The 12,289-nt window shown below is 36.1% G+C and overlaps 1 protein-coding gene across 1 annotated transcript in view; it reads left to right on the top strand.

Annotated features, from left to right (window-relative positions):
* Positions 1-211: 211 nt before the first annotated feature.
* Positions 212-12,289, top strand: part of LOC112397895 (uncharacterized protein C4orf22 homolog) — a gene marked incomplete at both ends in the record, with an annotated part of 283,872 nt that continues 271,794 nt past the window's right edge. The window contains one exon of the mRNA XM_024742197.1: positions 212-302. Coding sequence (XP_024597965.1) covers positions 212-302 — 91 coding nt within the window. The remainder of the gene's footprint in view (positions 303-12,289) is intronic.

Raw genomic sequence — 12,289 nt, 5'->3', positions numbered from 1 at the left:
ATAAAGACTGTATAACTGTTTGAAATTAAATTGAAGTATCTAATAGATTATAATGTGTATGGTTTATAATGATTTTGTATAATGTGTATATATAGTTTTAGTGTTAAAGGGATTGTCACTTGGAATAAACAAGCATTGTTTTTTGTACCCAGAGTATTTTCAACATATTTGTTTATCTAATATATTATAACTGAAGACCTGCTTTTTATAGGACATTAACAAGTGCTGGTAAAGACCTGCATGATAATTTTCTGAAGGCTCTGGCAGTGAGAGAAGAAGACAATCGCAGTGGAATAGTGAGCGTGAGTACATTTCATTCAAAGGCTAAACGTGTATACCTTAAAGGCACAGTTAGTATATAATATATAGTTAGTTAATAACATAACTTTTACTACTGTCTCTGAAAGGCAATTCATGAGGGATGTAATATAGCTCTTTATTATTTATATATTATAAGAATATATGTAGAAAAAAATTTATTCCAATTTACATCTGTAGAAGTAGCCAAATGGTGAAAAATATTAGTAGTGTTCTGTGTATCTGTTGTGGGGAAAATGTCTGTATTTGGCAGACTGGTTATCATCTCCAACTCTGTGCTACTCCTATGTTGAAACTTCATACTTCTTTTCAACCCAAGCTCCTACTACACTTCTCCAAATCATGTCATCCACTCATCCCCAATGTTTTCCCCCACCTACCCGATTTGTGCTACCCCTATAGTCGTCCTATCGTCCTATCTGAGGTGTGATAGAAACCACATAATGGAGAGATATGATTTTGAATCATACAAGGAGAGCATGCTCTTGCTTTATTAAAATATGTGCTAGATAAAATATTTAAAATTGCTAATATTATTTGGAATATTTGCTTTCATGCTCGCTAATATAATATTGGTGATAACAGTCTTCTCTAAGTCTCAAAATGTTCCAAGTTAAGGATAAAAATAGACAAATATTCATGCTGAAACTGTAATAGTGAATTACAGAAAAATAATCAGAAGGAGTACAGTGAAAAATTTAGAGCAACAGAAAAATATGTTATAAGGATGTCTATTTCTACCAAAGTTTTCTCAATAAAAATTTGGCATTTTTCTCACTATCATGTCCCTTGAAAATTTCACATGCAGATAAAATCCTCAGTGTTCTCCAGAAAGAAAAAAAGAAATCATGCCTTCGTTAGAGAATTGTATAGAATGATTCTGGACTTGAAAGCAGGGAAAGTTTCTTGGTGGAAGTGGGCTGAGTGAGGTTGGAAATATGGGTGGGGACTAGACTTAGTCAGTCACGACAGAAAAGTTTGGAATTTATCTGATCATTAATAGAAGGAGAAGATAGAAAGGTAGGAAGAAAGGCAGAAAAATGTGGTGACATAGGAATCCATGGTAAGGACTTTCAAGAAGGAACAAACGATCATCAGTGATCAAGCAGGATAAGAACTGAAAAAGGATCTGTTGTATTTGGGGACATGCACATTAAAAAAAAAAATTGACAAGAACAAATTTCATTCATAGGAAGGATAGAAATAAGGTTTCTTAGGGTTGAAAAACAAAATGGCCCATGGTTAAACAGTAGCATCAACAAACACAAACAGCTTTAGAGACGCTAGGCCCATGTTTTTTTTACTGCAATGGTGTACTTCCTCTCAAAAATGTCTTTTAACCTTTCTATCCTATTGGTATTTCCTTTAACAATGAATGATGGCATCATCCACTCATTTACCCAGATCAGATGTCAGTTATAATAAACTTTCTTTTTTTAAAGTCTTTATTGAATTTGTTACAATATTGCTTCTGTTTTTTATGTTTTGGTTTTTTGGCCACGAGGCATGTGGGATCTAGCTCCCTGACTAGGGATCGAACCTGCACCCCCTGCATTGGAGGTGAAGTGTTAACCACTGGCCTGCCGGGGAATTCCCATAATAAACTCTTTATTCTCTTTCACCCATGTTGAATGAGCCACTAAGTTCTTCTAAATGTGTCAAACCGCTTCACTTTTCACCATCTCAAATACCATTTATCTAGATTCAAACACCCATCATATCTTAAGTATATTACTGTAACAGCCTCCTAAATGACACACCTGTGTATTTTCTTGGCCAACTCCCATCCATTTTCCAATCACTCAACATATATTTCTTGTGTACCTGCTCAAGTCTGGAACTGTTTTAGTCGCTGGGACACTGGGGCACTGAAGAATCTATGACCTTAAGCTGTTTATATTTTAGAGAGGGAGATAAAAAATTAGTAAACAAAATAAAAATGGAACAATTAATTTCAGCTCTGGATAGGTGCTATGAAGAACATGGAATTAGAATATGGAATATAGAGAGATTGAATAGATAGTGGTTGGTTGCTTTATTTACTGTATACAGGAAAAATTACTTTAAGGAGGTGACATCCGTTGAGACTTGAATGAAATGAGGAAGATAGCCATGGAATTTGAAGGGTGAGATACCCACAAAGAGATAAATATTTGAGAGGGAGAAATACCCCAAGAAGAAGGAACATGTATTAAAATCTCCTGCAATAACAGCAATCATGGCATATTCAAGAGATGGTAAGAAGACCAGAATCGCTGGAAGGCAGCTATTGAAGGGAATTAGAAAATCAGATGAGATCAGAGAGGAGGTCAGTAGCCAGATCATGTAGGTTTTAAGGAATTTTGGTTTTATCCTTTTTTAATTTTTATATTTATTCTTTTATTATTGTGATAGAAAGTTGATGGACAGATGATCTTTAGCAGAGAAGTGACCCGATCTGGTTTACACTTTAGAAAGATTGATCTCATTGTTGCTGTGTGGGGTAGAAGAATGTGGTAAAGAAGTGTAGAGCCAGAAGCAAGGAGAAAAGTTAGGGAGCTCTTGTAATCAACCAGCAAGAGATGAAACTCTCAAAACATCATGGTTGTAGTTGAGATGGAGGGAAGTTACTGAATTGTGTCTATGTTTTGGAGGCAAAGCAGACAGGACTCACTGATGGATTGGATGTGGAATATTAAAAAGAGGAAATTAGGATGACTTCTAGGTTTTTAGTTTGAACAGGTGAGGATGATGGTGGCACTTACTGTGACAGGGAAACTTATTTCAGGAATCAATAATGAAATAGCTTTGTTTGGGCTATATTAATTTTGTGATGCCTATTAAATACCCAAGTGGAGAAGTTGATTGGTTACTTACATATATTGGTTTGGAACTTGGGAGAAGTTTTGACTAGGATATAAATCTGAAAGCTATCAACATCTAAGTGGTATGTAAAGTCATGGGCTTGCAAAAGTTTACCAGGCAGAGAGTGCGGGTAGAAAGAGTGAGGTTCTATGACAGATTTTTAGGACACTCCAACATTTAGAGGTCTGAAATGTGTGAAAGAACTAGCTAAGGAACCTGAGAAGTAACAGGTAGGAGAAAAATCAGGTGAGAGCCATGCTATAGACATGGGAAAAGAAAAAATTTCAAAGGCAGGAATGCTCACCATATCAAATGCTGCTGAGAGGTTAAATAAGATGATCTATTAGTTTCTCATGGCTGCCATAACAAGTTATCACAACCTGAGTGGCTTGAAACAACAGAAATTTGATCTCTCACTGTTCTTCTGGAGGCCAGAAATCTGAAGTCAAGGTGTCAGCAGAACCGTTCTGAAGCGTCTAGGGGAAACTCTATTCCATGCCTTTCCCTTGGCTTCTGGTGTGTCTGAGAGTCATTGGTGTTCTTTGGTTTGTAGAGACATCACTCTAACCTCTGCCTCCATCATCACATGGCATTCTCCTTATGTATCTGTATCTCTGTCTTCTTTTCTTATAAAGGCACCAGTCATTGGATTAGCACCCCCTCCCCTGGTTGAATACGACTTAATATTAATTCCATTACACCTACAAAGAGCCTATTTCCAAATAAGGTTATTTTCACAGGTACCAAGTGTTAAGAGCTCAACATATCTTTTGGAGTGGGGGTGGGGGGGACATACAAATGATGAAAAGTTTGCTATTGTTTTTGGCTAAGTAAGTATCATTGAGTATGTTGATGAGGGCTGCTTCAGTGGAGGGCTGTGGTTAAATGTCTCGTTGGAGTATGTATAGAAAAGAATAAAGTGTGTAAGTGAAGATAAGGAGGTCAACTGTTTTTGAGGATTTTTGCAGTGAAGTCTAACATAGATCTTGAATGACAGCTGGTACAGAGCTGGGGGTCTAGGAAGTTTGTTTTAAGATGGATAATATTAACCAAGTTTATGTTAACAGGAATGACCCAGTAGAGAGAGGGATATTGATGGCACAGTGAACAAAGGGGATCTTTGCTGGGATTCAGAGCACCAGGAAAGGGTTTGTCTTTGAGAGGGGCAGAAGCCACTAGCAGGAGGGAAGAAAGAGTATATAGGCACATCTGCCAAATAGGTTGATGGATTTAGATTTGGGAAGATGAGATAGCTCTGCTGTGAGTTTATCTATTTTTTTTTTTTACATTGCTGCTCCAAATGACCTTTAATTACATTGTTATGGTTTTTTTCCCCTTAGAAAATATCATAAATTTAACTTTTTTTAAGTCATTTAATGTTGGGTAGGTTGTCATTGATTTGGAAACAAGCGTCTTTTTTAGATTTATAGCTTGCTTGCTGACTTTGAAAATAACATATGGTCATTTATTTGGGCCTTTGAATTTGTGATACTATTATAATCAGCAGACTACATATCATTGTGTCAAGGGTGGCATTTAAGGCTTAGTTTTGTATGTCCTAGTCTTGTCTTAATGAAGACTCCAAATAGTTTTAGAGCAAACAATTTACAACAGAATACAATATATTTTAGAAAGATCTAATTATTAGGATCATGGGCTTACTTTAAAATCCATTTACTAACTGGATATGCTTTTTTAAAAGTAGTCCTATAAAATATACAATATTCATAAGATTTGAATCTATATTAATTTACTGTCAGCAGAAATTACATGTGAATTTTATGAGGTCTGAACTCTCTGAGGGAAATGACTATTTCCTGAGCATTGAGATTTCTCTACATAATGTGTAGGGTCAAAATAAATGGAGAACTTCAACCCAGAGGCACATTTGCTACTCTTTTTGTTTCATCTTATTGAAAGTACATACGAGAAAAAATTATGTTAGAGTTTTAGAACTGACGTAGTTGACTTGACCTGCATGGCCTAATAAGGTTTGAAGGCTAATTTCATAGCAATTTTCCTAGGTAATTTTGTTTAAGTGTAGCTAGGAAGTTAGAAGAAGATTAGATTTACTTTCCCACACTCATAACTTTTTATTTTATTTTTAAGTTTGGTGATCCCAGGTTTCAAATACTATTTAGTGTAATTGGATCTTGTTCTGAGTGTCCTCTTTCTCCCTCTGGTCAACTAATTGCAAATGTGATTTATTAGTTTTCTCCACTTAGGCTTTGAATTTACTCTGCTATAGAGCCTGGAGCTTAGGAAAACAGCACTCCTCTCTGCCCCCTCATCTCCAGGGGCCTCCACCCTAATATTTTCAATGTGCAAGTTATAGGATTATTTGCTTATTATATACATTTATACCATTCCCACAAAGCTGCTGCTTGGGTGTGTAGTCTTGGGCTATGCCCTGGGAGAGAATAGGGTTTTATGAAAATTAGAAATTTATATAGCTGCTATTTAAAGAATAAAAATTCTTGCAAATGTACTTCCTTTAAAGCTTTCAGTGGCTCAGTGGGTCAGATGTTCTAGATATAGATATTGTTTAGATAAGTCCGTTTTTAAGAAGCTTGTAGTAAGCCAGAGGTAACTCAATTTAATTCAAGAATTAGTATTATTTCATGATTGCCTCTGAATTTTGTATATAATATATACAAAATAATGTGTATGTATAATATATGAATATGTATATATACACATATACAAGCACTATATATAAGCATATATATATATGTATGTATAAGCACACATTTCTTTTTTTACATCTTTTCCAAAATACTCTGTTTTAAATTACTATGATGCTCCATGCATTTTGTTTAGACAAAACATTGAGCCTTATGTGTAATTCATGCACAAAAATGTTTGAAAGGATTAATTGTGTAGTACTTCAAATGACAGCTACAATAAGTATTTTTTCCTAGTAATATAACTATTTAATTTTATTTTAAATGTGAGCTATTCATGTAGGAAAACATTTCTACCTCATGACTCATGTATTTCAGATTTAAAACTTTTTAAAAGACTAAAATGACTAACCATTTTCTTCTCATTGGGAAGCAGATTTATTGTTTCCTGGGAAAGTGTAGTTTTCTTATTGCTTATGCTATGAAGTGTTTAACACTGCCACCACAATGACCCATTTATTAAGTGTATGTTTATAACAAGTGCTTGGTAAAGCACGTTAAACAGGTCTGGTTCTAGATATCCAGAAACTCAGATCAGAGGCAAATCATAGTGATGCTAGTGGACTTTAAAAAATTCACAGAGAACTGAACACATTGTGTGAACATATGAGGTAGTGAAAAATGAATTTTCTCAGAAAAATCAGTGGAAATATTAAATAATTAAACATTTAAATGAGAGTGGGATTAAAGGGAAATTTTTTTTTTACAATTTCCAGAAATGTCTTAATAGAAATGGTTGAATTACAGAGGATGCTTGAATGAAGATGTTACATCCTGAGGGCATTTCATGTTCATGATAGAGACTAAGGAAAATATTTGAGGCCAAGATGTGATGATTGTATAAAGAAAAGACTAGATAGACAACAGAGTGAAGAGGTAAAATGAGTTCTTCTGAGATGGTAGTATCCAATTTCTTTCTAAACTGCTCTGAGTTTTTTATATAGTTGATTAATCTTTTTTTCTCTCCTATCTTGGTGTCTGTGACATGATTATCTTATAGTTTTCCAACTTTCTTCTGATTTTGATCTCAGTCTCTTTCTTGGGCTGACCACCATATACCTCAATTTGACCTGCATCTCTTCCACTATACACATTTTCCCTTGGTGAATCACCCAGACCCATGAACTCACTAACTGTATGCTTCTTGCTACAGAGGCTTAGCTCTTTGTTGTCCATCTATTTATTAATTAATTCACTTATTTAGTAAATGGTGATAACTGGTTCTGTGCAAGGCATTGTATGAGCTTCTGGGGATACAGTGGATAGAAAGTGCCTTACAGAGCTTAGAGTTGCTTGGAAAAGAAAGTGTATGATCAAGTAAACATACAGATAAAGCAAAATTGCAACTGTGATAAGCGCTATGAATGAAAAACACAAAAAGTTCTGATTGCGTTTAAGTAGGTTGAGAGATGATACGATCAGAGTTTTAGACAAAAAAGATCAGTGTGCTATCAATATAGAGAATAATTTATAGAAAGCATAAAGCAGATGCTTTATTTTTTGCAATGCCATAAATGCATTGTAAGATCTGATAAGAGAAGATGAGATGGTAGCCTGGACCAGGAAGATGATAGGGAAGATAAAGAAGATTTGAGAGTTATTTAGAAGGTAAAGTGGGTAGGAATTGGTGACAGTTAGGATATGGCTAAGGAGGGAGCTGAGGCAAAGGAAGTGGCCATGGGTAATTGGCCTTCACAGCTGGATAGTAGGTGCTGCTACTCTTTGAGACATGGGGCAGTGAAAGATGGGGAATGGGGTACAGAGATCATGGGTCTGATTTTGGACATACTGAGTTTGAGTTGTCTTTGACGAAAGAAGTTGTTGAGTTGTTAAGTAGAGAGCTGGAGAAGAAGATCTAAACTCTATTCCAATGTTTATCTCCACATTGCTATACCTCAGATACTTACATTTAATCTATAGCTAAATCAAATTTCTGTTCCTCTTCTATTCCTCAGTTATCACACCCAGTTGGTGACCAAACCTGGTCAACTCTACCTTGTAAATATGTCTCAAATAAATGTGGGAGATGTGGCAAGAAAGCCAAAGTGGTGGGTGACAGCCAGCTCGGAGGGCTCTGTTGTGCTGTGCTCAGTAGCGTGGGTAATGCCCTGAAGATGATCGCTGTCCATGAAAGAATTTAGACAAATGGTCCATGTGATCCAATGTGTATTTTAAGAGTACATTGGGGACAGGATGTAAGGAAAAGCATGTGTCTGTAGAGATAGGAGATGAGATATGAGACAGGGAGATCAACTGAGAGGCCACTGTAACATTTCAGATAGATAATAAAAGGCTGGGATAAAGAAATGACAGAATGAGTGGTGGGAAAGGATGGATTTGTGTAATTCAGGAGATAACTTTGTTTTTTTTTTTTTTTTTTTTATAAATTTATTTATTATTATTTTATTGTTGGCTGTGTTGGGTCTTTGTTGCTGTGTGTGGGCTTCTCATTGCGGTGGCTTCTCTTGTTGCAGAGCATGGGCTCTAGGTGCGCGGGCTTCAGTAGTTGTGGCTCGTGGGCTCAGGAGTTGTGGCTCACGGGCTCTAGAGCGCAGGCTCAGTAGTCGTGGTGCACGGGCTCAGCTGCTCCACGGCACGTGGGATCTTCCCGGACCAGGGCTCGAACCCGTGTCCCCTGCATTGGCAGGCGGATTCTCGACCACTGCGCCACCAGGGAAGTCCCAACTTTGTTTTTTTGATAAGGAAATGGTGAGAGGAAGTTTTGAATACTGTTTATGCATTTCTGTTTGGGGGATTCAATGGAGCATATAAACAGCTGATGATAATTTTATTTATGGGAAGAGAAGTGTGATCCTGGCTTTAGAGGATTTAGTGTAGTTCAGTGGCTAAGAGCATAGAACTTGCAGTAGACAGTAACTAGTCTAAAGTTCCAGATTTACTATTTACCCAGTATTACAAATTTCTAAAGGACTATGCTACTTTTCCCTAAACCACAATGTCCTGCTCTGTAATGTAGAGATTAAAAGGGTACCCTCATCTTAATAATGATTGAGTATTGAAAAGAAAATAAAGGTTAAACATTTGGCACACTGCATGATACGTGACAAGTATTTAATAATGTGGACCAGTCCCTCCCATGAGGAAACTTGCTCAAGCCTCTTAGATAGCCTCATCCACCAGAGGGCAGACAGCAGAAGCAAGAAGAACTACAATCCTGCAGCCTGTGGAAAAAAACCCCACATTCACAGAAAGATAGACAAGATGAAAAGGCAGAAGGCTATGTCCCAGATAAAGGAACAAGATGAAAACCCAGAAAAACAACTAAATGAAGTGGAGATAGGCAACCTTCCAGAAAAAGTATTCAGAATACTGATAGTGAAGATGATCCAGGACCTCAGAAAAAGAATGGAAGCAAAGATTGAAAAGATGCAAGAAATGTTTAACAAACACCTAGAAGAATTAAAGAACAAACAAACAGGGATGACAAAACAGTAACTGAAGTGAAAAATACACTAGAAGAAATCAATAGCAGAACTGAGGCAGAAGAACGGAAAAGTGACCTGGAAGAAAGAATGGTGGAATTCTCGGCTGCAGAACACAATAAAGATAAAAGAATGAAAAGAAATGAAGACAGCCTAAGAGATCTCTGGGACAACATTAAACACAACAACATTCACATTAAAGGAATCCCAGAAGGAGAAGAGAGAGAGAAAGGACCCAAGAGAATATTTGAAGAGATTATAGTAGAAAATTTCCCTAACATGGGAAAGGAAATAGCTACCCAAGTCTAGGAAGGGCAGAGAGTTCCAGGCAGTGTAGATCAAGGAGAAACACACTGAGACACATAGTAATCAAATTGACAAAAATTAAAGACAAAGAAAAATTATTGAAAACAACAAGGGAAAGATGCCAAATAATATACAAGGGAATTCCCTTAAGGTTAACAGCTGATTTCTCAGCGGAAACTCTAAAAGCCAGAAGGAAGCGGCATGACATATTTAAAGTGATGAAAGGGAAGAACCTACAACCAAGATTACTTTACCCGGCAAGGATCTCATTCAGATTCGATGGAGAAATCAAAAGCTGTACAGACAAGCAAAAGCTAAGAGAATTCAGCACCACAAAACCAGCTCTACAACAAATGCTAAAGGAACTTCTCTAAGTGGGAAACACAAGAGACCAAAAAGATCTACAAAAACAAACCCAAAACAATTAAAAAAAATGGTAATAGGAACATACATATCAACAATTACCTTAAACATGAATGGAATAAATGCTCTAACCAAAAGACACAAACTCGCTGAATGAATACAAAAACAAGACCCATATATATGCTGTCTATAAGAGACCCACTTCAGACCTAGGGAAACACAGAGACTGAAAGTGAGGTGATGGAAAAAGATATTCCATGCAAATGGAAATCAAAAGAAAGATAGAGTAGCAATACTCATATCAGATAAAATAGACTCTAAAATAAAGAATGTTACAAGAGACAAGGAAGGACACTACATAATGATCAAGGGATCAATCCAAGAAGAAGATATGACAATTATAAATGTATATCCACCCAACATAGGAGCACCCCATACATAAGGCAACTGCTAACAGTTATAAAAGAGGAAATCAACAGTAGCACAATAATAGTGGGGGACTTTAAACCTCACTTACACCAATAGACAGATCATCCAAGCAAAAAATTAATAAGGAAACCCAAGCTTTAAATGACACAATAGACCAGATAGATTTAATTGATATTTATAGGACTTTCCATCCCAAAACAGCAGATTACACTTTCTTCTCAAGTGTGCATGGAGCATTCTCCAGGATAGATCATATTTCGGGTCACAAATCAAGCCTCAGTAAATTTAAGAAAATTGAAATCATATCAAGCATCTTTTCTGACCACAACACTATGAGATTAGAAATGAATTACAGGGGAAAAAACATAAAAAACACAAACACATGGAGGCTAAACAATACGTTACTAAATAACCAAGAGATCACTGAAGAAATCGGAGAGGAAATCAAAGAATACCTAGAGAAAAATGACATTGAAAACACAATGATCCAAAATCTATGGGATGCAGCAAAAGCAGTTCTAAGAGGGAAGTTTATAGCAATACAAGCCCACCTCAAGAAACAAGAGAAATCTCAAATAAACAATCTAACCTTACACCTAAAGGAACTAGAGAAAGAAGAACAAACAAAACCAAAAGGTAGTAGAAGGAAAGAAATAATAAAGATCAGAACAGAAATAAATGAAATAGAAACAAAGAAAACAATAGCAAAGATCAATAAATCTAAAAGCTTGTTCTTTGGGCAGATAAACAAAATTGATAAACCATTAGCCAGACTCATCAAGAAAAAGAGGGAGAAGACTCAAAGCAATCAAATGAGAAATGAAAAAGGAGAAGTTACAACAGACGCCACAGAAATACAACACATCCAAAGAGACTACTACAAGCAACTCTATGCCAATAAAAAAGACAACCTGGAAGAAATGGACAAATTCTTAGAAAGGTGTAACCTTCCAAGACTGAACCAGGAAGAAATAGAAAATATGCAAAGGCCAATAACAAGTAATGAAATTGAAACTATGATTAAAAATCTTCCAACAAACAAAAGTCCAGGACCAGATGGCTTCACAGGCAAATTCTGTCAAACATTTAGAGAAGAGCTAACACCTATCCTTCTCAAACTCTTCCAAAAAATTGCAGAGGAAAGAACACTCCCAAACTCATTCTCTGAGGCCACCATCACCCTGATACTAAAACCAGACAAAGATACTACAAAAAAAAAGAGAAAATTACAGACCAATATCACTGATGAATATAGATGCAAAAATCCTCAACAAAATACTAGCAAACAGAATCCAACAACACATTAAAAGGATCATACACCATGATCAAGTGGGATTTATTCCAGGGATGCAAGGATTCTTCAATATACGCAAATCAATCAATGTGATACACCATATTAACAAATTGAAGAAGAAAAACCCTATGAATATCTCAATAGGTGCAGAAAAAACTTTTGACAAAATTCAGTACCCATTTATGATAAAAACCCTCCAGAAAGTGGGCATAGAAGGAACCTACCTCAACATAATAAAGGCCATATACAACAAACCCACAACAAACATCATTCTCAATGGTGAAAAACTGAAAGCATTTCCGCTAAGATCAGGAACAACACAAGGATGTCCACTCTCACCACTATTATTCAACATAGTTTTGGATGTCTTAGCCATGGCAATCAGAGAAGAAAAATAAAGGAATACAAATTGGAAAAGAAGAAGTAAAGCTTTCACTGTTTGCAGATGACATGATACTATAATAGAGAATCCTAAAGTTGCCACCAGAAAACTACTAGAGCTAATCAATGAATCTGGTAAAGTAGCAGTATACAAAATTAATGCACAGAAATCTCTTGCATTCCTATACACTAATGATGAAAAATCTGAAAGAGAAATTAAGGAAACA

This window comes from Neophocaena asiaeorientalis, unplaced genomic scaffold, assembly GCF_003031525.2.
Source record: "Neophocaena asiaeorientalis asiaeorientalis breed wild unplaced genomic scaffold, Neophocaena_asiaeorientalis_V1.1 scaffold1010, whole genome shotgun sequence".
NCBI lineage: Eukaryota > Metazoa > Chordata > Mammalia > Artiodactyla > Phocoenidae > Neophocaena > Neophocaena asiaeorientalis.
The sequence above is the reverse complement of the archived record's forward strand: the minus strand, read 5'-3'. Positions and strand labels throughout refer to the sequence as shown.